We start from the raw sequence: 26,877 nt of genomic DNA on the forward strand, positions 1-26,877 counted from the left end.
CTGTGTTGGAAACACTGTGGTGCTTTTGTTCGATTTTCATCTTGTGGGCAGGAGCTCTTGTGACTGAAAGCCTGATTTGCGTCTAGTTCTTCTGTTCCGTAAACGAGGAGGAGAAGTCCAGGGGAGCTCTTATAAGGTAATCATGTCCTTTGACCTGTTGCCCTCTTTGTCTGTCGTTGAACGAGAAATTTCAAGTATAAGCGATCTTTCTTCGCCTGCGTATTTCTCACTCGCCATGGTAAGCTTCAAATTGAGTTCACCCGCATCTAGTGAAGGATGACTTCAGAGAAGACCTGAATTTCGACATGATAGTAGAGAGAGCCCCAAGAAGCTAATAGTTCATTGCCCATATGCTTGCATTAATCTTTGGAAAACATGCATTCTTGTTATTAAGTAATCAAGCTTTAATTGCATTCTGGGTTTCTCTTTTATAGAGCACACCCAGAGAGCTTGTACGTGTGAAGAAGTTTGAAATATTGATTAGTGTCATGCTTGAGTCCCTGGCCGCAATGCGTAGGCATCCCCATCATCCATCACTAGGGAAAGCTCATTACGCTGCTCAAATAATGGAGAGGATTATCTGAGCGACCAACTGTAAGAGAGGCTAGCGCCTGAACACATTGATATAGTTGTCCCTTTTTATCAGAGATTTAAAGGGGATTTGAATCAAGAAAACCTCATCGCTATAAAGCGCTATCCTTTTTTTTTGTCCCAAGAAAAAGATCCTTCCATTAGTGGCTACAAACGGCCTCTGCTATAGAGGACTACATCAAAACGTGGGGAGACTTTCCCAATGAAAAGACAAGATATGTACAATGATGGCTAAATCACGAGATGGGAGGAGGGAATAGCCACACTGGTGGCCGGCATTGCCATCTAGGCATGCCACGGACCATGGTGAAAAAGGGCCCTGGGTGCCAAAGTTGTAGGCAGGCCTTGCGGCACTCCCGCTTGCGGTCGGAGCTGCCCTGAAGTCTCTCAAATTGACTTCGAGTGTATGGATCAGCTCCAGCCAGATATCACGAACAGTCTCAGCTGGTGGGACAGGTCGAGCCTCGAAAATGCGAAAGCAACGGGCCCACCAAATGAACCAAAGTGTCAGGCCGCAAATGAGCTCCCAACACCATATAAAGCGCTATCCTTGCTAACTTATGGGCGGAAGAGCTTTCTGGATGAGCACTATGAGGATGTTTTTAACATAGTCAAAGGAAAGAAAATGAAGAGATTGGGGTTCCAACTAAGGGACATTAGTGATCTGCAGCGCCAAGGTGTCAGCTCAATGGATTGCATGCTTTAATTAGTGAGCTACATGTGTAGTGCGTTAAATTTTATTTTCAAAGTTTTCAGCTTTGTTATGTTGTTCTGCCTTTCTCACGGGGATTCTGCAAAGTGTGTAGGACTCTGGTTAGAGCTTACCGAGGACTGTATAAGCGCTAAGAGCTTACTTGGGATTAAAGAAGCACTCAAAACATGGACCACCTCTGATAGTTAAACATTGCTAATATTTTAAGAGATTTATATTAGCTTGAGAATGGGGTGCAACTTTTGGTTGTAATGCACATTTCATCAACTGAACATTCTTGTTATATGCCACACTGTGTGAAGTGATTCTAATTTTCATGGTGTTCATTATGTCCAGGTGGACTATGGGTGTAATATTTGGTAAACATAGCAAGGGTCGTGGACTGTCCAAAATTGAAAGAAGAATGATTAACGCTATGAAAGAAAAAGGTGCCTCTGGAAAGAGTTCTGTCAAAACTTTCAACAGTATAATTATGATGTTTCCAAGAATTGACAAAACCTTTGAAGCTGTGAGGGATACATTCAAAAGGTTTGGTAAGTTACTGAATCGAAAAGTCCCTTGTTATTTCAAAATTTTTCACTTTTTTTGGGGCATGATCATAATTACCGCTCTTCTAATGGATTTCATGTAATCAAATTGTCAAACAATTTTTTAGGGTGTGTAATTTGTAGCTTTGTAGAGTTTCTATGTTTTCAACTTTGTTCCTTGGGCCATCAATAATCATGGAGACCGAATAATACTTGTGAAGACCAAGTCGAAAGTCAGTTGTTAGATTTTTTCGTCATTTATGAAGCTTTAGACTCCTTTAGTACAATGTGGTGCTTATTTTGTCATTCTAAGTAGAAGGATATGCTGTCTGTTTGACCAGGGCTTGATCTAAATTATTGCGGGATCAATGTGATACGGGAAGCTGACTTATTTTTCAGGTTACAGTGTATATAGATAAAAGGTGCACGATATGTAATTTTCAACTGCATAACATGTTAAAGTGAAAATGGGAATACAAGTTTCTGTGCTTATTGCCACTCTATGCTCGTGATGTGCACATGCTTGTGCTTCAACTCGTTACTTGTGTGCTGTGGTGTTGCACATTTGAATGGTCTTTGTCAAGAGTGGCCTAGCATTCTCTAAGAAGCTATGTATCTTCAATTGGAGATTTGTTTGTTGTTAATGGCATCTCGATGGATTTAGGGGGTGAACACCTCCTAACACCACGATAGAAGCGGACGGGAAAGTTTCTTTTTCAAAAGGATTTGGGATGATGTCCTCTCACAAAATCACCCTCGCCTAGCTATCCTCTACATTGCCACAACTTAGTGACGTGGTATATGGGCACTGGACCAGAAGAGCCGGGGCCGAAGTATGTCAGAACAAAGGACCCAAATGTGGGTGTAGCCACCTGGAAAATTTGGCCATATGATTGGCGACGTTGTAGCTTACTAGTGTGTGGCCTCTCTCTCTCTCTCTCTCTCTCTCTCTCTCTCTCTCTCTCTCTCTCTCTCTCTCTCTGATACTTTGGTTGCCTCTACTATGCTATATGGGGTGCAGGTTTGGGGACCTTCTGTAGGCTAGGATGGTTGGAGATGTATGGAGAGGCCTTTGGTATCTATGATCTCTCGGCTTACTAGAGCCAAGGCCTCCGTACCGCATGATATCATTCGAGCGGAGTTAGCTGCCCCCCCTACGGAGATTGAGGCGCTGACCAGATCAGTCTCCTTTGTACACAGCCTATGGGTACTACCAAAGATAGATATGCTAGGTTGGCCCTAGAGTCCTCCAGACAGTTAGCTCTATAGGGGGATACATCATGCTGGTATGCAGAGATGACATCATGGTTTCATACACATGGTTTCACCATGGACAGGTTGCCTCCTTTTTTGTACTCTCTACAGGCACCCTTGATGTCTTTGACACGGGCGGAGATTACTAGACTCATTTGTCAGGATCTGATCCAGCTGGACAAGAGGAGGACATGGATCGAGCTGGTACAGGAGTTGGGCACGAAGATGGCTTTCTATAGAGAGCATCTTCTCCACGTCACAGGGGATGGGTTTGTGATTCGACCTAGCTGTATGGACACACATCTTTCTCATGGTTTGCGTTGCGCCATTGGCCAGATACGCATATCCTCACATCAGCTCGAGATTGAGACTGGCAGATTTAGAGGGATACCAGCAGATAGCATGATATGCCGCTTATGTTATCTAGAGCTAGAGACAGAGTTACATTACATATGTCATTGCACAGTGTACTATGAGATACGAGGCTGTTTTCATTGTCTATTCAGAGAGGGTTTTGGGCCTCTATCTAGGGTCATGAGTTATGAGGATCAGAGATGTCTTGGACTGTATCTACTTGTTACACAGGCATAGAGACACTTTACTGAGGAGAGCTGGAGAGAGACAGTCCCAGAGACAGATTACAAATTTCTTTACACTAGATATCGGACACCCAGAGGAGCAGCCACCATTGCAGAGCTCTGCCCGCACTAATACTACCACTAATGGCATTCTCATAGATCGAGCATTGGAGCTAGGGAGATCTAGACGACCGCAATTGAGGAGAGGAGCTACACAGTATCGATGGAGACTACAACAGAGGATTCGAGCCATACTTTCTCGACGTCCAGAGTGCAGATGAGGATGGATCTCTACCATATCTGCCCCCCCCCCCATTGTACTACACATTGTACTGGGCACCTTTTGTATTAGCTGGCACATCCATACAGTCCCAGCTTGTAGTAGTTGTATTATTTATTTCAGTTCTTTTGATTTTGGACATGGTATCAGATTCACTATGTTGTAACAGCTTGGTCTCATAGGTCATTTTGGCCTTTTGAAGACGTTAATATATCATTTCATTTCATCTCTCTCTCTCTCTCTCTCTCTCTCTCTCTCTCTCTCTCTCTCTCTCTCTCTCTCTCTGTGGCGTTTTTCCCCAACGATCTCTTTTCCTCTCCCTAGTGCTCCCTCTCCTCGTTGTGTAGACACCCTACACGTGCTGTGTTTGCTTGCAAGTGGTTGCCGTGTCCGGCGGTGCGCGCTAGGAGCTTGTGTATGAGGAGATCTATCGCGATAGATGTGAGATCCATTGGTTGCTGGCCCTGAGAGGAGGATTGCTTGCGGTTGCAGACGAGATCATCACCCGATTCACCCTTTTTTGTTGCACATTTGACATATGGAAGCACGTGTGTGCCTAAATGGAATCTGAGGCATGTAGCAAGTCACTGACAACTTTATAAGTTGGGAGGGGCTAGGAAACTGGACCATAAGAAGCATAATGGACAAATGTGAATAGGAGAGCAACCTGCTTGACAACCCACGACCAAGGAAGCAGGGGGCATCTTGGGGGCGTCCAAAATGTGAGAGGGCTGATCTTGACTTCTTTGAGTGGATTTTCAGGTTTCAAGCTTTAATGGAAAGCTTACCTTCTCCCCTGTCTCATGTAGCGCGATGATTCAACTCGTGCATCTTTCTCCCCCTTACACATATGGTAATGCCCCACTAGTTGGGCTTCTCAAATGACTATACAGTCTTGTGGGTTTTATGCGTGTTTGCCAAGGCAAGAGCCTTTTGAACAAGAACCGGATTAGGTAATTACAGTTCCATCGCAACAGATTGCGAAACAAGAGAGCTTTCTTGCGTGAAAACTTGTCCAAATTAAAGGGGAAGTGTCCCATTGCGTGCGGAACTTGAGACATTCATAGACATGATCTTTCTGCTCAAATCAATCCAAAATAGAGAATTATAGCTTGCTGTGTTTATTTGTAGCATTAGGGTTTCGCACCAAAACTGCAAGATAACACCCGGGAAGCCTCGGGGAAACCTTGGGGTGGTGATACAGGAGTTTGGGCACCTGCTAGTGACCAAAAAAGGAAATTACTGCATGCTGAAATTGACTTAGAGCTCACCAAAAAGTTTCTAAAATGCAAGGGAAATCTGTCCTAGACTTGTACTTTTGACCTATAGAGATTTTGGTGCCCTTATGTTACTGAAATTGGGTCAAAAACCTGCAATTTCAGCCCTTGATAGATTTGGACAGCTCGGTGGGAGTCTTGTCCAAGTGTTGGGATCGTTTGTTTTCAATTGAATAAAGAAATACCGCCAATCTTTGGGGACTACAGGGTGTTGGTCTTCGTGTGCGCAGTGACAATCTAGTTGCTGGACGCATCTGTGTTCTCTTTCTTCTCATTTCTCTGTGTATACTTAATAGGTACTTGAAATTGTACTGCCCTTTACTATGTGCTGGCTGGTTTTAGTACCATAGGGAGTATGTGCATGTGCCTTGTGTTGCAGGGTGTCCCTCCTAGGGGTGATTAGAGTGCAAGGGGGAGCATGTCCTAGCGTTTTTCTCTTGCAGCCCTTGCGTTTTTCTTCACTAGTGGTATGGTAGCAGCATCAACAGCTGTCATGGGCAGCATGGAGTCCCTCCTTGCGTTTTTCTTCTCAGAGCATCTAGATTCTATGCAGAGCCGATGTGATCACCCAGATGTAGAGCATCACAGCTAGATGCCAGCGGAGTCTTGCTTTCATAGGGGGCTAGGGTAGCCCATGTTGAGGCCGTGTCAGTGATCTTGTGTGCAGGAGCAGATTGCAGTAGCAATCGCAGTGTGTACCTTGGGTCTATCCATGGAGGCATGTGAGTTCTATGCCGGACCACTCTTGGTCACTTGTTTTGGGAGTTTGTTATCAGCATGGAGAGCCTTTCCTCTCTCTCTCTCTCTCTCTCTCTCTCTCTCTCTCTCTCACATTCTCATTCTTAGATGTTTTCTCTCTTTCTACCTCAGTGATCAGTCTTCTCCACAGTTGTCTTGTTCATCTATATGGCATTGCAGTTGTACTCTAGTGTCAGAGGATCTTATCGGAGTCGAGCTAGCAAATCGAAGTCAAGGTGTTCATCGGATTGGAGGCTAGTTCTTGTCTTCATTGCATCTTTCGTTGTCTATTCTAACAGAGTCATCTCTAAATAGTTTCCCATGGCTTTATAAGCTTGTTTTTGCTCTAAAAGGCCGAAAACTAGTTTGCCTTGATTGATTCACTCTAGAAATGGTGTGATATAAAGAAGAGGAGCAATGTTGTACTTTTCACCTCATATCGTCGTTTATTTTGGAGTCTTCGTAGCATCTCTCCCCAAAGCTTTTACCCAAAAGCTCCATGACCTCGCAAGACAAATTTAAATTTGGCATTAACGGATGTGTGGAGGAGAAAATTTGCAAATAGTAAATTTTAAAGATGAAAGAAGATGCAATTCGTGCCATAATTGACAAACACTGTCATGTACAACGGGTACACGTACGGAGACCTACGACACTAATCAAACTAAAAAAAATTAGACGCACGTTGACGTAACGTAAGATGCAAAACAAAAAATTATACGTCTTTAGAGCCTACAGGAGAGACTAAACCAAGAAGTTCTCAAACTTAAGAATCAAAAGTTAGAACATGATAGTTCGAAAAAAGAAGAATCATGATCATTGATTGCATTACATAAGTAGAGAGATACAAGCGACAAAAAGTAGTACTAAGTACCAAAAAATAGTGAGAACTCATGGCCCATGGGTGCAAACTTGAAAGCAGAAAGAGAGTGTCCTTAGTGCTCATATCGCTCTCATCACCGGAGTTGTGGTCCGAGCTTGAGCTTAAGCTTGAGGTATTGGCATCATCCTCATCACTACATGAATCAGATGCACTAGTTGCAAGACCATAATCTCCGTCACTAAGGATGTTGCCCTCATCATCAAACTCTGGCTCTTTAGGATCTGTAGGCCTAGAAATAGGCACATTCTCCAAAGTGCTGGCCGCCATAGTAGATCCGCTTTCCGAGCCTTGCCGCACATAGGTCCTAGGTGTTTGTGCCGATGCTCTACCACTCCCACAAGCAACCCGAGTCGAAGCTTCTCTACTCACTCTTACCGAAGCTCACACAACCACCTTCTTGCGGGACCGTGTGCGAGAGACACGGCGATCAATCTCCTCCAACTCCAAGGAGAGGTTTCGAAATATTTGCCCGTCCTCTGGATCGTGCTCTTTGTTGAGACTCTTAAGAGTCTCAATGGAGAGCTTGCATTCATCTACATTGACCTATTTTTCATTTACAACATGCAAGAAGGTAAATGGAGTTAGCAATTTGGCATGGCAAAATTATGAGCACATCATACATGTGAAAGCATAAACAAAGAGTAGGTTGTAGCCAACTTGATTACCTGCTAGCCATTCGCATCTCATGCATAGACCGCAACATACGTAAATTGGAGCGGCAATAGATAAGCCGCTCCAATTGCTTCATAGAGAGCTTGTTGCGGATCTTGGTGTGTAAGAGAGAATATGCCGACCAATTCCGCTCACACGCACCGGATGAGCAATCCTAGAGCAAGTAGAAGAGAGGCATGAGATTTGAATTATGGGAATCGAGAGATGATTCATGATATGAGCGAGATTATAAACTTATGACTTATGGTATATCGTATACCTATCCAAGAACGCTCAATGCCATCCTTTGAAGGTGAGGCAATTGATAGCCAAAAAGAGGCTTCACTAAGGAATCCCTCTTCCAACACACGGAGGAAGCGAATGCAGTGCCTCTTTGGTCTCTATAGTTGATGAGCTCTTGGAGAAACTCTCCATGGTGTTCTTTGAGTATCTTTGGAAGGTACTTGTCCCGCTCCTCTTTAAGTGCTTGATCCGCAAAGATGGATGGCTTTTTGAAAGCAGGATGCAAGAGGGCAGCAAAACCATGGATTGGTTGCCTCATCCAATCCCACCGCTTTTTATCAAGAAAGAGGATATCTCTCTTTGGAGAGTCCTCCAACACATCACTACAAAGAGAGAGAAAGAGAGAATAATTAGAGTTGTCATTGGTCAAGCATGGAAGGATAGGTAGTTACTAGCATATAGAAAATAGTAGAGGATTAAATTGTTTACCATGATCCATCGGGTGCTCCATGAGAAGGTCACTGCAATGAGATGCACATGGAGTCCATACTGTGGACGGAAACTCCGCCTCTAGCTTTTTGGCCATGGAAGCACAATTGGAGGCATTGTTGTTGATTACTTGAATGACGTTGCTTGCACCGATCTACATATGGAGAAAAGGGAAGTGAGAAGGTCCAATGCAAAAGGCGAAAAAGATAAAGATAGTAGATACCTGAAAGTAGAAACATGAAATCTTACCTCGTTTATGGCTTGACGAATGTGCCGGTATATGAAGGCACCATGACCTTCTTTTCCCTTGCTCCCGCATCAACAGCTCGCAAGAAGTAGGTGCCCATAGGGCATGAGACAAGGATATTAATGATGCCCCTCTTCTTGCGGTCACTCCATCCATCGAAGAGAATAGAGAATTTTTACTTTTCCCATCCGGCACTCACGGGGTCAAGAGACTTGTCTAGTCGTGCCCTCTCTACATCAAGCTTCTTGGTGCGCATGTCATGGTATGACATTACGGTCCATCCCTCACATGAACCAACCGTGGCAATAGCCTTCACGAATCACCATGCGTTTCCAATGGTCCGTACGAAGAATATGGAAAGAGAGATTGCACTCAATGATGGTGCGTGCAATCTCTATCTCCGCTTGCCGTTGCCTCTCTTTGAGGAAAGACAATGGGAAGTTCCACCCACTGCTTGTGCAAGAGTAGCTTGCTTTGGAGGCCGCCCACCATGACAACTCTTGCTCTTCTTTGAGACGCTACCTCCGTCGGTGGAGGCCACGGTAGCGGCACCGGATGCAACGGACATTGATGGAGAATTATCCTCTCCCGAATCGGAGACATCATGGTCGGGCGGCACCACCTCGTGCGATGCCTTTGCAACCCCTTGCGTGTCTTCAAGGGGAGATACTTTGCTTTGCACTCTTCGAAGATATTGACGGGGATATTTGAACATGGACCCGCTTGCCCTCCCTTCTTGGTCAAGTGGATGATAAGGCGGGTGGCACCTGAGGTCATGGTCTTGGGACAATGTTTGCAATACCAACGGCACACATTCTTCTTACTCTTCACCCTTTCAAAGTATCAGAAACTCTTCGTGAAGGCTTCATGAAGAGCGGGCCACATTATGGAGAGCTTGAAAGTTGAGAGTGATGGAGAGTTTGAAGGAGATGGGGAGTTAGAAGAGAACTTGAGAAGTTGAGAGTGAAGAAGCCCTTGGAGGAGACGGGGAGTGAGGAGAGATCTTGAGAGTGATGGAGAGCTTGAGCCTTGGAGGAGATGGGGAGTGAGAAGAGAACTTGAGAGTGATGGAGAGAGCTTGAGGGAGAGCTTGATTAATGGAGAGATCTTGAGGGAGATAAAGGAGGTGGTAAGTTGATGGAGAAGAAGAGAGGGTGGGCAAGCATTATATAGATTTTAGGGGGAGAGGGAGAAATAGGTTAGAGAGAGAGAGAGAGAGAGAGAGAGAGAGACTACGACTATGGCATCATGTCACATGTGACATGCCCCAAGGCTCCCAAATGCCCACTCTCCTAGGCGGGAACGTTCGGAAATACAACTGTTGGCAGTCCGTGAAATTTGGGGTCAAACTGGTTAATGGCTCTAAATTTCGAAAAAAACGACCGCACGAGAATCGTATAGTACGGATGTTGCCGTTCGACGTACGAGGACAACCTTGTTTCGTGCATTGGGATGCTTGTGCCATTGAAAAAAAGAAAAACCATACATACGTTTGGTGTGGAGTTGGCACTGCTCTCCACATTTACAATAATACTATAGGGAATGTGCCCTTCCCCCGCCACTTTTATCCCCTCTAGTGTTGAAGGGGGACTTATGCTTCTCCTCCAGTGAGTGTTGGAGGGAGTCGGGACTTTCTTATTTCAAAAATCTTGTAGTTGCACGAGGAAGAACTCATTACTATTGATTTATGTCGGCTTGTGATATTCTAAATTGCCATGTCGTGGTGTACTCTCGGAGTGTCCCTTCGTTCGACAACATCCGTCCTGAAGTCTTGATGCACCTAGATTCCTGTGTAGCCATCTCATCCCGCAGGAACTCTTGATGCGCTCACAACAGTATCTAGTCATCTCTTTCATGTGGGACTTGACGCACTAGAATCATCATCATTCATTCAAAGTTCACGAATCTTATCTCGAATCGTGATCGGATTCATTTTGGTGCTGTCGGCGTTCCTAATTCCTTATCATCTCATTCTCGATTTCACCTACAAAACAGACAAAATTTTAAGCAAATGGTTCACCTCATTGCAAAAGAGTCGATGTCTAGTTCCATGTTCCAAATGCTTTCATATGCATATTCCTCGCTCCTAGTAGTTATCTGCACACAGATAACAAGAGCTTCCAAAAACATTAATTCCACACATACTGATTTTTTCTACAAAACCCCTAATTTTCCAAAGTTATTGGATTTAAGTTTTGTTCGCGTCAATGCGTAGAGCTTGTTGAGAGGATCAACTTTACCTTTTGTCGCATATCCAAATTCTCAACCGTTGAAGAGATTTTTAAAGATCTTTTGGCAAACTTTCCTTCAAAAATTTGTCGTATTCTTCATTCTTTTCTTCAATTCCCGCGTCGGATTTCAACTTTTCTTTGCCTGCCCACCGAGAGGTGTTATCTCTGTTAGATTCTCCACGAGAACCCATGTGTAATGTGGGATTCTTTATGGCTTATGCCCTGTAAGACAGTGTGATGAAGACGGGGGCGCGCCCAATGCACGATGAAATAAGGATGGGAGTGGCTATCAAGTCCAGGGTCGCTACACAAAGATTCTTCAATGACAATTTCCAAAATTGTACCCAAGTGTTCTGTCTGCTCTTTGGTAGGACCGGTATGCTTTGAGAAAAAGCACATGCCTGAAGCTCTAATACCACTGTCACGGGGTTGGGCACCCCAAATTAGGAATCTAACACAACACATGAGAGGATTACTTAAATACTTCACAACTTTAAAATTTGAGTCGACACGGCTTGGTGTAGTTCCGTGCCTAGAGAAATTGGCCCCAAAGATTGGCGCCCCTTTCGGTATTTCTTTTATATTAATGCTTAAGCAAAGTACAACTCCCAAGGGGACCTCTGCTCTCAGACTGTGCGTCCAGATGTCCTGAAGAACGAGGCCCCTTGGGCTTGTTTATTCTTACAAGGGATGCCCAAAAGCAGAGCCCCCAAAGCTTCAAAACTCAAAAGAAACTTGTTCCAAAAGCAACTGGTCCCAAAAGCTTCTAGCTCCAAAATCTGGCAAAAAAAGCAGGCAACACAATTTGTGGAAATCCGTACAAGCTGCCACGTCACCATCTGTCAGCGCGAATTGTGGAAGGCCGTACTGTCTGCCACATTAGCATGTCAGCGCAGTTTTTGAGATTTTGCCACGTCAGCCTCTGTGCGTACTCTGTCGGTATTGTCTGTCCGGGTGGTCATGCCACATCATTTGTTTGTGACAGACAGCAGATGGAGATCAACTACTGGCAGATCTGTCGTTTTCCGAGCAGGCAGTCTAGTGTTTTTGCTGTGGATCAGTCCAGCGTTTTTATTCTGTGGTTCAGCCCTAGCGTTTTGCTCTTGCTCAAGAGTTCAGCCCTAGCGTTTGTGACTGGCAGCCCCCAGTTTCCTTGGAGGGCAGCCATGGCAAGGTTTGCTGGAGAGAGCAGATCAGCCCCAACGTATTTTCTTGGGCAGCAGTGGTAGTGCTCACAGACCATCTCCACTGTGCAGAGCCTTCTCAGGGTGGCCTTACACAGGCTTTGTGATCATGCAGTGGCAAGGTTTCTCATTCGAGATCCAGATCGAGTTCTAGATCTAGCCAGGAGGAGGTGCACCAGATCTATGCTCTTAGAGCATGTTGGAGATGATATCCATGTGGTCTCCTGTGTAGGAGCAGTTGGCAGTGTTAGGAGCAGTCGCAGTTGTGTGTACCTCAGGTCTATCCATAGGGCATGCCAGATCTATGCCGGACCACCCTTGCTCACTTATATGAGCAGCTTGTTGTCAGCATGGAGAGCCTTTCCCAGATCTCTCTCTCTCTCTCTCTCTCTCTCTCTCTCTCTCTCTCTCTCTCTCTCTCATTCTTAGATGTCGTGTCTCTTTCTATCTCAGTGATCTCTCTTCTCCACAAGTGTGCCTTGCTCATGTATGTGGCATTGCAGGTGTTCTAGATCGGAGTCGAGGTGTCCACCAAACCATGAGCTAGTTCTTGTCTTCAACACATCTTCTGCTGCCACCTTTGACACTTGGTACTGCTTGCAATGTGTGTTCAAGAAGGCTTTTCTCTCACCCAAGCTCAACTCCTTGCGAGTGCACCCCTTGGTGGCCGTGCGCTCACACCAAGGTTGCTTTTTCCCACCCTACGTCGATTGGCGAGCTGCAATGTGCAAGGTCCGCCCTCAGCGAGTGGTTCTTTTTTGGGTTATCTACCACTCCTCAAAAACAGATATTAGAGAGACTAACACGCCCAAGTGGTCTTGGGTTACGTGCAATCTCAAACAATCAAATTTTTTAATGTGGTTCTTTCTGGCTTAATGGCCCTTAAGATAGAGCAATGAAGACGGGAGCGTGTATGATGCACGATGGACTAAGGGTGGGAGTGGCTAATAAGTCTGAGGCAGGGGCATGGACCTTCTTTGATAAAAAACAACTGAGAGGTGTTCTTTAGGTTCTTTTCTTGAGTGATAATACGGAACACTACCAAAGAGCTCTGATACCAATGTAGTGTGCAATGAAAGTGATTTATGGTGAATGTACAGGACGAGTGCTTAGGGTTCCTTTTACTTTAATGAGAGAGTTCCTTTTACTTCTTTGATAAAAACAACTGAGAGAGGTTCTTTAGGTTCTTTTCTTGAGTGATGATAGCAGACATTGCCAAAGTGCTCTTATGCCAAAGTAATGTGCAGCGGAAGTGATTTATGGTTGAGGGCTCAGTGCGTACTCAAGGTTCCTTTTACTGTCATGAGAGAGTTCCTTTGAATTCTTTGATAAAAACAACTGAGAGGGGTTCTTTAGGTTCTTTTCTTGAGTGATGATACCAATGTAATGTGCAACGGAATTGATTTATGGTGAATGATTAGGATGAGTGCTCAGTCTGTACGCAAGGTTCCTTTAACTTTCATGAGAGAGTTCCTTTTACTTTGTGCAATAGACTAGAGAGAGAAGAGAGAATGATATTGTGAGTGAAGGTTCTGTGAATGATAGAGAGAGAAGAAGACTTACACTGGATGGGCTCCAAACCCCCTTCCAAGGGCCCCCCTCTCTATTGCTAGAGAGGTATTTACTTTGGATTGTACAAATGCTGATACAATGGGCCTAGATGTTGAGATGCTGATGGGATCTTCCACTGACAACGAGGCTATGGCTGAAATCTGAAAACGCTGGCTGAATTGACAGCTGAAATTTGCACTAGCTGATCTGATGCAAAAACGCTACATGGCTGTATGCTGAAGGGCTGAAAAATACTAATGCTCGGGTAAATCAAATTGGGCATAATGGTATTTGGACCATAATTGACCGATTTAGCAAGCAGGCTCACTTTGTTCCAATAAAGAAGACAATGAAAGCCGACCACTTGGCTAATTTGTTTATCTCACAAATTTTCAGATTACATGGCATGCCTACTTCTATAGTGTCAGATAGAGACCCGTATTTACGAGTTTGTTTTGGAGAACAGTGTGGGCGAATATAGACACTCAACTTAAGTTCTCATCGTCATTTTATCCACAGACAGATGGGCAATTGGAGGTAGCCAATTCAATGGTTTTGGACTTGTTGAAGTCTTATACCTCTGACAACAAGGCTCAGTGGAAGAAGTATTTGCTTCAGTCGGAGTTTTCTTACAACAACACTGTTCACATGTCTATGGGGAAGGCGCCATTTGAGATTGCCGATGGTGTTAGAAAGGTTTTACCCATTCTGTGCACCAAGGACAGGATTTTTGAAGCAGATCAGTACACATAGGATCTGAAGATTGCTTTTGCCAAGGTAAAGGAGGCTTTGCAGATGTCTCAAGCACGGCATAAGAAGGCAGCATACAAGCATCGTTGCGACTTGCAATTGAAAGAGAATGATTGGGAGCTATTTCAGATTGAGAAAGCACGCCTATGAAAGAGGAAGGGTAAGGAGAGTCTTTTCCCAAAACTTAGTATGTGATACTATAGGCCCTTCCAGATTTAGGAAAAGATAAACGATATATCCTTTTGACTAAAGTTGCTAGATACTTGGAAGATAAACTATGGGCTCTTCCAAATTCAAGAAAAGGTAAACGATGTATCCTTTCGACTCAAGTTGCCAGATTTACAATGCTTTTCATGTGAGTCTCTTGAGAGCTTTCAAAGGTGAGGTGCCCAAGGATAGGGAACCAGAGGAGCAACTAGAAGTGGACGAGACAGAAGAGATTTTCATTCCAGAACAGTTCCTCGCACACAAGGAAAGGAAGTGAAGGGTAAGCTGGTCCACGGATATTTGGTCAAGTTCAGGAACTATCTAGCTCTTGATGCAAAGTGGATGGAGGAGTAGGACTTAGCAGATTCTCCTCGGGTACTAGAGCTATACCTTGAGGCTTTTGGTTTAGCACCATCCTTTTTTTAAGTGCACATCGAATCAACGGGTTGAATCGGTGTGGTGTGTGCTGCACAAGAGGGGAGCCACTTTCCTAGGATGGAATAAAGTGACTTAATTTCTCCATGAGAGTTTAGGAATACTGACAGGGTGACAGTTTTCTACGGAATGACTTTATGAAAAGATGTACATTGAAATGGAAATTCCTAAAATAAACTTGTTACATGCGCTCTCTCATGTGCGTGTTGTTTGAGTATGTGTTAAAAAGATGAAATAATTGTAGCATTTTATCTCTTTCACTTGACGGGTGATGTGAACGTGATAGTAACGAGATTTAGTAGATCAAGACATCCATGAAAAGATCAGCGCGGTCTGGATGTAATTGCTAAATAATTTGCAATGATCATGATTCTCATTTGGATCTGGACGGGGATAAATCTGTGAATGTAATGTGACTGTCGTCTTTGTGCAAGTGTTGGATGTGTGTAGTGTCGTGCATGGGTACTTAGAGTCAGTGTATACTAAGCTAGTTTCTGTTCTTTGTATGTTTTGCAGACGTAATCAAGGGCAATTACTCTTCTTTCAAGGAGGGGGGTATGTCACAAAAGTAATGACGTGGCACTACCTAATGGCCCTGCAAATGACCAACACAAGGGGACCGGACCTAAATTAACGCGTCAATAAATTTGCATAGGTGGTGGACTGTCCCGAAAAACGCAGCTTTTTGCTAGAGCTTTTGGGATGTCAGCTTTTGGGCAGGGAAAAGCCAATTGGGGCACCCAATTAGGGGCTCCATGTACTCTTTATGAGCAGAGCCAACGCTCTTGCTTCGGCAGACGAGCTTAGGAGAATCGCGGAGAAGAGACCCTTGATCATTGTACTCTGTGAAGCATCAATTCAAAAAGAAATATTGAAAGAGGCGCTAGTCTTTGGGGTTAGTGCATTTGGAAGTGGAACTTCGCGGCTTCGTGTTCTCTCTCTCTCTCTCTCTCTCTCTCTCTCTCTCTCTCTCTCTCTCTCTCTCTCGCTGAACCCTAGCTCTCTTGCTCTCCAGCTTCGCTGACCTCCCCCTGGGCGAGGGGCTGCCCTACGGGGGGGTCCCCTGCTCTACAGCGCTGCCCTATCCCAGCTCCAGCCCGAGCGGCTCTGCGTTACAACTCCAGCAGTAGCGCCGCCACCCTGTCCCGCCACTAGCGCACCATCACCATCTCTAGCAGCGCCATCACAGGCTCCCTGTTCCGCCCACGGACTGCCTCTGCTCCACATACCTGCCCCCGTCTCCTCGCTGTCCAGCATTCACATTATTCTTTACCTTTCAAGCTCACACAGTGACACATTAAAAACCCTAAGCGGCCTTTCCCACCCCGAGCCTAAGGACAGCCCACCTCCGGGTCTTCTAAACAACAGAAATGACCACTCGAGCTTCATCCCGCAGCAAGCTCACTTTCGCAGGAGTTGTAGCAACACCCCCGAAGCAGGACAACGTCGTCGGCCTTCAAAATGAAGTCAGACAGCTTCGCAAGGAGAATGCGGAGCTCAAGCTAAGACTTGCCGCCATCGAGACACGGCTTGCCGCAATGGAAAACTGCAAGAAAGAAGAGATGGAAGAGATGGAAGTCAAGTTCAACAAAACAAAGGCAGAAGTGGAGACCATACTCACGAAGGAGGTCAAAAATCAAGTGCACGAAGTAATCTTTCGCAAGGTCGAGGACCGTGTGACATCCACACTACGCGAGCGACAACGACAAGAGGACATCTCCCTCAATGTCCGCATCAGCGGGCTCCCAAGTGACTGGAAAGGGGAGGGAGATCACAAGTTTCACAAGTGCTTTGCCCGTATCCAAGCAGTAACCCCTTTGGTACAATGGGATCCAACAACAATCACCTTTCTTACACATGAGCATCGCACCAATCATGCAATCCTAACTTTTAAGACCAAGGCGGATCGAACCGAACTCCTCGAACAATCAAGGCTCCTCAAGGATACTAAAATTTGGTTTGCAGAAGATCTCACACCCGCCCAACTCAAACAAAAAAAGGCAGAACTCCAGAAGATGTGAGAAGCATGCACAGCAGGGAAATGGGCAGTCTATCGAGGAGGTAAAGCCATTATCCAGGAGTTTTGAACTCCCAAGCCGGCCCCGCCCTCACCTTCCCCTTCTTAGTTTTGTTCATTTCAACTTTTCCTTTTCCTTTGACACCTCTTTGGACCCTCAGTCCTTAACTGAGATGTATCTCATGATCCCCCCTGTTTAGAAGAACCCCTTTGTAATGTTTTGATTTCGGTCCCATGGGTCATATCTGACCTCCGCGGACGATAATTCAATCATCATCATCATCATCATCTCTCTCTCTCTCTCTCTCTCTCTCTCTGATGGAGGTTCTTGCAGTGTTGTTAAATCGTGCCATGTGTGAGGGGTTACGTGAGACTCGGAGGTTGTCTACTATTGTGCCTATCTTCAAGGCAGGTGATCCTACAGAGCCTGGGAACTACCGCACTATTATGGTTGGACACACATTGGCACAGTTTTATGCATCCATTCTTGAGCAGCACTTGAGTAATTGGGCAGAGGGTGAGGGTGTACGAGCAAAGGGTCAGGCCGGTTTCAGGAGGGGTTTCTCCACTCTTGATCATATCTTCACACTCAGAGCCATCATTGAGGAGGCAGGTCACATTGGAGATGGATTTATTGTAGCTATTTGGATTTCCGCAAAGCATTTGACATGGTACCGAGACCTCGATTGATGCGCAGACTACAGGAGATGGGGGTGCCCATACAATTGATTTGGGGGATTATGGCTTTGTACAGATCAGTGATGGGACATGTACGCACTCCAGAAGGGGTATTTGATTTAGTTCACTCTACTATTGGGGTGAAATAGGGCTGCCCATTGTCTCCTACTCTATTTGGGATGTATGTTGATGAGGTCTCTGATTACATTGATAGAGAGGGTAACAAAGGTGCCCAACTGGTAGGGACGTGGATCCCATTGTTGTTATATGCTGATGATATTGTGTTGATGTCTGACTCACCAGAGGGTATGCAACGACATTTGGATCCACTACACAATTTTGCAGAGGATAGTGGATTGTGTGTAAACCTTGGTAAAACCAAGGTTATGGTGTTTAACACCACACCACAGTGGATCAGGAGATCAACACCTACTTTCACATATGGTTAGGAGATTGTGGAGCATACAGATGCATACACTTACCACTTCCTGGAACCTAGGACAAAGTTATGGCTCTTTGATACTTTGGTTGCCTCTACTATGCTATATGGGGTGCAGGTTTGGGGACCTTCTGTAGGCCAGGATGATTGGAGACGTATGGAGAGGCCCTTGGTATCTATGATCTCTCGGCTGATTAGAGCCAAGGCCTCCATACCACGCATGATATCATTCGAGTGGAGTTAGCTGCCCCCCCATGGAGATTGATGCGCTTACTAGATCAGACTCCTTTGTACACTACCTATGGGATACTACCAGAGATAGATATGCCAGGTTGGCCCTAGAGTCCTCCAGACAGTTAGCTCTACAGGGGATACATCCTGCTGGTATGCACAGATGACATCATGGTTTCAAACACATGGCTTCACCATGGACAAGTGCCTCCTTTTCAATACTCCCTATAGGCACCCCTAATGTCTCTGACACGGGTGGAGATTAATAGACTCATTCGTCAGCATCTGATCCAGCTAGACACGAGGAGGACATGGATAGAGCCGGTACAGGAGTTGGGCACGAAGATGGCTTTCTATAGAGAGCATCTTCTCCACCTCACAGGGGATGGGTTTGTGATTCGACCTAGCTATATGAACACATCTCTCTCATGGTTTCCGTTGTGCCATTGGCCAGATATGCACATCCTCACATCAGCTCAAGATTGAGACCGGCAGATTCGGAGGGATACCAATAGATAGCAGGATATGCCGCTTATGTCATCTAGAGCCAGAGACAGAGTTACATTATATATGTCATTGCACAGTGTACTATGAGATACGAGGCTGTTTTCCTTGTCTATTCAGAGAGGGTTTTGGGCCTCTATCTAGGGTCATGAGTTATGAGGATCAGAGATGTCTTGGACTGTGTCTACTTGAGTTCCACATGCATAGAGACACTTTACTGAGCAGAGCTGGAGAGAAACAGTCCCAGTGACAGATTACAGGTTTCTTTACACTAGATATTGGACACCCAGAGGAGCAGCCACCATTGCACAGCTCTGCCCGCACTCATACTACCACTACTGGCACTCTCATAGACCGAGCATTGGAGCTAGGGAGATCTAGACGACCGCAATTGAGGAGAGGAGCTACACAGTATTGACATAGACTACAGCAGAGGATTCGAGCCATACTTTCTCGACGTCCAGAGTGCAGATGAGGATGGATCTCTACCATATCTCTCCCCTCCCCCCCCCCCCCCCATTGTACTACACATTGTATTGGACACCTTTTGTAGTAGCTGGCACATCCATACAGTCCCAGCTTGTATTAGTTGTATTTTTGTTTCAGTTCTTCTTGTTTCCGGACATGGTATTTGATTCACTATGTTGTAACAGCTTGGTCTCATAGGTCATTTTGGCCTTTTGAAGACGTTAATATATCATTTCATTTCATTTCATTTCTCTCTAGAGTCATGGGGTATGAGGACCAGAGATGTCTGGGTTTGTTTTTGCTCGAGTTGCGCAGACACAGAGAAAGCTTAATGAGAGGCGAGGCTAGCCATTCTCAGAGACGGATTACAAACTTCTTTAGAGTGGACAGTGGGTAGCCAGAGGAGCAGCTACCACAGCAGAGCTCGCATTCTCCTCCACACCAGAGGCACGTTGATCGATCGAGCTAGGGAGATCTAGACGCCCACGACTACGGAGGACTACATAGCGTCAACGGAGGCTGCATCAGAGAATTCGGATTACTTTGGCCCGACATGCACGACGCCCGGTCAAACTGTTGACCATGGAGGAGATATTGATGAGATCCGCCAGCGACTGATGATGGATCTCCTATGATTTAGCTCTTTTGAGAACACCTTGCTCATCTTGTAGCTCTCACCCATTATATTCCCACACGCACACCCACATTTTGTTGTATTAGCTCCCAGTCACTACTTTCACCCCTCACTCATATCCTACACAATTCCAGCTAGCGGCTTAGTTCACATCTAGCAGTTAAGATTTTAGTTTTTCACTTTACTTCATTTTATTTTTGTACCCAGATATTGTATTAGATCCACCAAGATTGTATTAGTTTGGTCTATTAGGTTATTTTGGCCTTTTGAAGACGTTTAATATAACCTTTCAGTTCATTTCATTTCTCTCTATCCAAGTTCAATTGTTGCAGTTTTTGCTCATGTTGCTATCGAAGTCTGGCTTGAGTGTCCAACGTTGTTACACATACGCTTTATGTATCGTGTGAACTCCATTAAGTGGTCCAAGAGGTTATCGGATATCCACCTGAACCTTTCATTCATCTTCACTATCTGGATCCTCACCATGGCTGTTCATCTCCTCATCTGAAACATTAACCTTAACCTCTTCCACTTTTTCATATTCCACCTCTTCCACTTCTTCATATTCCACCTCTTCCTCAGCACTATTGTCTTGCGCATTCTCCATGGCACTTGAAAGTGCTGAAGAAATCAAGATGAGATTACCCACGAGAGGAGAAGGCATGGCAATCACAAACAGGGAGTTTCAATAGGTTTTGAGGACATTCAGAGGCCGTTTGTTCAAATTTCTTGCAAGTAAAACGTGCTCTGGCAAAGACACCCCATCTCGAATGAATTAATGCATGTCCCATTAAAATGTCAGCAGCATTTATTTTTAGGAATAACATCTGTATTTCATTAAATACAAAAGCTATTTTGATTGCCAGTTGATTGAGACGGACGGATTATGTTTTCCAAGATTGAAGCAATGTGAAGTAATGCAGCATCTGAACATTTAGGAAATCAACAGTCACCACCCATAAGGGCCACTTATGCACCCCTCAGCCAGCCACAACAACTCACACACAATGGATTGTAGATGACATTGTGTAAACAATTAAGAGTTTTTAGGACGAGAAAATCTGGGCCCATCTTTGAACAAAGGAAGTACAGCAGTTTTTGTCAAAAGGGAGATGAATAAATTTTTAACCTTCCGTGGTTCCAGTGTGTTCACTTAGCTCTCACAAATTTGAAAAATATACAAGCTGCTTTGAATTTTGTGAAAGTATGAAACATTAAGGTAAACTTATATCTGAATTGAAGCAGATAAAAATGGCAATGGCACTCTTGAGCTGGAAGAACTTAAGGAATGTTTCATAGAGCTGCAAGTTTCCTTCACAGATGAAGAGGTGAAAGAATTGTATGCAGAAAGTGACATGAATGCAAACAGTGGCATTGACTTCAAGGAGTTCATTGTGCTATTGGCTCTCGTCTATCTTCTCACATCACCCAGTGATAAGAGCAATGTATCATCCAGCCTACGTTGTTGTGTGAGTTTCTTGTTTCTGATTTGAGCATGGGTATGATGCGTTTGGTTTTCCTTCAAGTAATTGTGGCATTTGATGTTATGCGGAAATCCAGAAATCGCGCCTAGGGTTGGCTCAGTTGGAAGAATCATTTGATAAGATAGCTGATGCCTTTGTGTTCTTCGATAAAGACTGTGATGGTTATGTTAGCAAGAGCGAGATTGTAGAAGCCATCGGTCAAGCTTCACCAGGTTCTAGGAATGCGGACAGGATTGGCCTCAAAAGATTTGGTGTGAGGATGAAATCAGTGTGACCTCTTTGTGGTCTTATTTTATGTATTTAAAGGTGCACTGAAAGAGGTGTTTTGTGCAGAGGAGATGGATTGGGATAAGAATGGTCTGATTACATTCAAAGAGTTTTTGTTTGCATTCACAAACTGGGTTGGTGTGAAAGATGAAGAGGACTATTCAAGTGATTCACCTTGAGCAGGTAGGTATGCTTGAAAATTTTGAAGTTTCCAATTAAAGTCAGCAAATGTGTCGATATCAATGATGACATTTACCTTCTCAAGTTGGGTATGTTTTATAGAATTTTCCCACTTTTTTTGCCATCAATATGTTTGAATGCAATTTCTTTTTTCTGTTTGTCTAAGAAGTTCTGATTTTTAAACTGTAAAGGTGATGATTATCACTTTGTTTGGACAAGGAATGAAGTCAAGGTCTCTTGATGTCAAGTTTTGAAGATTGTGTTTAAATTTGTTGGGCAGTGTTTTATTCCTGGTGTGCCCGCTGAACAATCTAATTTCAGTTAATAGCTTGTTTTAGGATTCAAGACATTGCACTTTCGTCTTATGTTTGTGTGATAGTGAGAGTTGGAAGTCCAGAATTCTTTAAACTTTGTCTCATGCCTTTGGTATGCTCTCCTTAACTTGAAAACTGGTCACATTGTGGAAGACAAAGGGTTGTTTTTGCATGGCCAGAGGCAAACCTGCTGCATCAAATTGCACATGAGTGCTAGCCTTTGACGTGACTGCTCATATAATCAAGAGTGGTTCCTTATAGATGACTAAGTGACAAATATTGCCAAAGGTGCTGGTCCATTATTTATACGGTCATGTAGTCCTTTGTTTCTTACCCCTTGGCCAGTGAGAGAAAACTTTTTCATTTTTCTCTTGTTAGGCTGGACTTTTGTAGCTCATGTACAAGTCAGGTGTAGCATCTAATTAGGAACTTCCTTTGGTCGAGGTGTAGCATCTTAAACTGGTTTGGGTGCTTGTAAATAGCCAACTTTCACAACTTCCCAGGTGGCCTTTGGATTGTGGACCATGCCTGTCATCTCCTTATAAGCAACAAGCCATCAGAGGCAGAGGATGCTTTTTTTCATTTTTTTGGGCTCATGAGGAGAGGACTGTTGGCACATGGCACATGTTCCAGTATGTACAAGATGCAGCCACCGAGTGTCAATGCCATTCCTTCTGGGACTTCCTGCAAGCTTAGCAGATATGGCTTAGAATTCTATGTTTAGGCTCGCTCTGCTGCTACTACTACGATCTTTACCTGGTATCCTCACTTGGGGCGTAGGGTCAGGGCTGACGTCCTCTAGCCTTGCCCTTTGCTATGAGACTGAGGCAGACTGTGGTAATCGAGATATGGGGTGGCCTACCTTGTGCGATACTTCCGATTTTTCTATGCGAATTTGGAGCATGATAGTAGATGGTCAGCCTCCTCAACCTTTGGTTCATTTGGAGACCTTTCTGTTTTTGTTTCTTTCGGATGTGTCGAGTGCCTTCAGCAGAGACCATTCAAGACCTATTGTTTGAGTTTATTCTCACCTCTGAGGCAGTTCTAGTGCAGCTTTGATAGCATTTACCTATACCATCAGGTTTCCTTATTCTTTGACAAGCAGGAAAATGGAGTGTGGCTTTGAAGTTTGGTTGCTGGCATTACAGGTTGAAACTGGCAATCACACCCGTTAGAGGAGGTCACTGGCAACAACTGCAAACGCATAATTACGAATGGAAAACACAGCAAAAGGAGAACTTTCTACTTAGAGGCACTAGTAGCTGGAGCGGCTACTTGGAGAGATGCTCTGCCTAAAAACTGCCATTTGTATTGTATATTCCTATTGATTCAGCAAGCATGTGAGCTGGGAGGGCAAAAGTTTCACTCTAGAGTGTCAGTATAGGTGCTCTGTCGACACAGAGGTGAAACTTTGCAAGTCGCAACTGCAGACCTAAGCCCTCTCCTTTGGGCTCAGAAAGAGCAGGGTCGAAAGCGAATCCACCCACAAGCTGGGCGCCTCCTGAAAACACGGGCACTGTGTGTGTGCTAGAGAGACAAAGCGCTGGTCAAAAAGCAAGCTCTCTGCTTTAACTTTCGATCTCTTCTTCTCTATCTGCTGTTGTTTTTTCAGCAGTTATGTGCTGTTTTCTAGCTTGCTCATTCACATCTGCAGGAAAGTTACAGATTGTCTGCCACATGGCATTCGTAATAGTTTTTCACATCAGCACCTACTGGCAAATGACCCTTTCTGATGACAGGCCACCTCTTTGGCTATTCTTTTATCCCATGCGTGACATGATTTTGTCCTGTGAGGTGTTCTTTTTCTTTTAGGACCCACCTGCATTGTATCCCTGCCTCTGAGCAGGGGATATTTATAAGGCCTTGAGGGCATAGTTAATGGCAACAAGGAAGCGGAACCATCAACAGAAACAGGAAAAATTTGGAGTTTTGTGGAGGTTCCAATAACTAAAGGGAATGAGCATAATAGTCACGAAGTTTCGAAAAGACTCATATGAAAGGAGTTCCAAAAGGTTCGAAATGGTTTCACTAGATTAACAAGGCGTTTGGAGACGGACGTCGCCACTGCCTTTCACTCGGATTGAAGAAAGAGAGAGAAAGAGAGGGCATGAAGAGAGAAGGGAACGAAGAAAAAGAGTGACTATAGATTAAAGAGGAAAAACATAAAACATGCCTTCCAAACATTGGAAGGGTGCTCCGATGTACATGGACTGAAATTCCCTCGCATTTACCCTCCCTTTCTGCCGAAAGGCAGTGCCAATAAACGCAACCTCTAAAGTTTTGTCAACAACCATGAGTGACAACCCATAAATATGCACGTGCAAAGCTCATTTATGTAACGCCTTGACACAGAGATTACATGTAAAGACTAGGAGAGAGTCCAAAACCCACCTTGAGTTGAGAATGCAGTTGGTGGATATGTGACATAGAGACTAGTAACAAGCATGCACCTTTGAAATGTCTGGAGAGAAGTTTGAAACGTTAGAAATGTGTCGTAAGTTTCTTCATCTAAGAAATGAGTTTCTTGGCAACTACGGGAATTGGGGGGTGGAAACCGAAACCGAAACAGAAACAGAGTGGTAACAGAAACTGGGATACCAGTTTTTTTTTTTGGAGTTTTGGGTACCTGGGCTTTTCCAAGTAATAGGAGGATCTTCTTCTTTGAAAATACAGAAGCTTCAAAAATTTTGAGTGTTCAATTTGTAAGGTGTATTTGTCTCTTAATTTTGCATTTTATATTGTTTTAGGCCTCCTAGTGTTCAAGTCCAAGCTTTCATAGTGCATGACATCTGAAGCAATCTTCTTGTTAGACTCGTGATTCCAGTGAAAAATGTAGTGATGTAAAGCAGTCACTCACACAATTTTGACCTGTGTATTTGATTTCAGGGAGATTCACACAGCACGTTCGGGGCTAGTAATCCAGCAGGGTACAGGGGTTCTTTGGAAAGCTCCTGCCATAAAGCTGGTTCCCTCACATCATTTTATGCAGAACTATGTGTTCGCTTGAAATGCGACAATTACAATACAGGCCCACCCTCACCCCTTCTACCAATATCCTCTCCAAAATGAATGCTGCATTTGTTTTTGGTAGTACACCAGCTTTTGTTGAAGTGTTCACAGTATACTTTTGGTTAATGTCAACGCGTATAGTCGTTCTTTTTGGATTTGTAGAACACAGCTGGATACAATGTGTGTCAATGCTGGTGAGAAAGGGCATGCAAAGTGGCACATCCAAGTCCCTTGACTTTCTTACCTGTTAGGTATCATCTTATAAGACGAGATGATTTGGCCACAAATGTAGATAATAACTTCTAAGATGAGATGATTTGGTCAAAATGTAGATTTGGTCAATGTTGAATTCACCAATGGACATGACAACGGACATTCTAAATCGACTCAATTGGGTCATTTTTCATCTGCATGTAGAGCCCTATTTTTGCACAGACATACTGTACCATACCTGTTTGTCATCTACTTTGGCAGGACCTGCACCTTGTGCTTGTGAAAAGTGCTGAAGTGAAGCAAAGGCTTCACTGTGAAAGCAATTTGAAACTCTCGCCATTTTGGTGGAGGGAGTGAGGCATAGTCCGAGCAGACGGCTTAACATCTACGGCTGTGCGCAATGTTGTCGTGTAGAGCTTTCTTTTGGAAGCACAGTGCTGTTCAAGAGACTACACGCGAAGGAGTCTTGTAGAGTGTCTGTCCATGATCGCAGGAAGAGGATTCTTTCTTGGTCAACTTGCTGCGAGTGTTGATGATGTCCAGATTGTTCAAGTTGTTGCATGTAGTCATCCCAGCTCAGAACTGAAATGTAGTGGTGATGCTTATATACAATTACTTGTTATTGATATTTATTGTCAATGTTTGCCACTCTTTTGATGTCTCTTGCTACTATGTAATCCTGCTTAACTTTTTGCAGCATTGAGCAGCCCTTACATTTGAAGGCTGCAACACCCTTACGGAAGGAGGTTTTACACTCTAAAGAAGCTTTTAAATACCAGTGCAATATATTTTGTTATATGCCCTTCCAATCTCTACATAAAGAAAAAGGGATGGCTCTATGAAGGCTTCTAAATGAAAGCAAGGGCAGCCCTTCAAATCTGGGGCCTGTCATCATTCGAAAAATCCAGACACCTTTCATTCTATAGATTTTTCAAGAGGAAATTTTGACAACTTGAGCTAATTATTACTAATTTTACACAATTCTCCACAAACTCTAGGTGGAATTTTTCCCCCTCCTCTCAATTGGCATTTTTGAGTTTCAACGTGGTACGGTTGTAAGCTAAGACACTTTTCTTGAACAGTGTCCATCGTTGAAATTGCTCATACGTTGCATTTGAGATGACAGCCTATTATGCGACATTATTTTCACGCATGTGCTGTCAGCAATTGTGGTGAACTTACATGCATTCACAAAATGAGGACTGGGAGGGCATATGAATATAATGGCCTGGTGGCAGAGCACTTTATACATGCCAGAGACATGCTTGCAGTGCTTTTAGCAGTGATCTTCAACCGGACCATGTGTGAGGGTCTCCCGGATACTCGGAATATGTCCACTATTGTGTCCATCTTCAAGGCAAGAGATATAATGGAGCCTGGAAACTATCGCACTATCATGATTGTTGCATGCATCCATTCTTGAGCAGCAATTAATTAGATGGGTAGAAAGAGAGGGCATATGAGCACCAGAACAACCAGGTTTGAGGAGGGGGTTTTGTACTCTAGACCATATATTGACACTGATAGTTGTTATTGAGGAGGATTTATTGTAGCTTTGTGAATTTTTGCAAAGCTTTTGATATAGTCCCACAACGAATTGATGCATAGACT

General features: G+C 44.2%; 1 protein-coding gene across 2 annotated transcripts; it reads left to right on the forward strand.

Moving 5' to 3' along the window:
* Window positions 1-25,892, forward strand: LOC147416939 (putative calcium-binding protein CML21). Of its 2 annotated transcripts, none has more exons than XM_086507944.1 (6): window positions 1-136; window positions 1,640-1,836; window positions 21,045-21,268; window positions 21,360-21,534; window positions 21,617-21,733; window positions 24,931-25,067. In XM_086507944.1, exons 2-5 carry the CDS (start codon window positions 1,647-1,649, stop codon window positions 21,727-21,729), a joined length of 702 nt encoding a protein of 233 aa, XP_086364070.1. In that variant the 5' UTR covers window positions 1-136; window positions 1,640-1,646; the 3' UTR covers window positions 21,730-21,733; window positions 24,931-25,067. The 2 variants fall into 2 exon arrangements, with proteins under 2 accessions (XP_086364070.1, XP_086364071.1); XM_086507945.1 differs by lacking the exon at window positions 1-136 and having other exon boundaries at window positions 21,617-21,640; window positions 21,717-21,733; window positions 24,931-25,892.
* Window positions 25,893-26,877: the final 985 nt, after the last annotated feature.

This window comes from Adiantum capillus-veneris, unplaced genomic scaffold (genome assembly GCF_014529385.1).
Source record: "Adiantum capillus-veneris isolate H3 unplaced genomic scaffold, ASM1452938v2 Hic_scaffold_344, whole genome shotgun sequence".
Lineage (NCBI taxonomy): Eukaryota > Viridiplantae > Streptophyta > Polypodiopsida > Polypodiales > Pteridaceae > Adiantum > Adiantum capillus-veneris.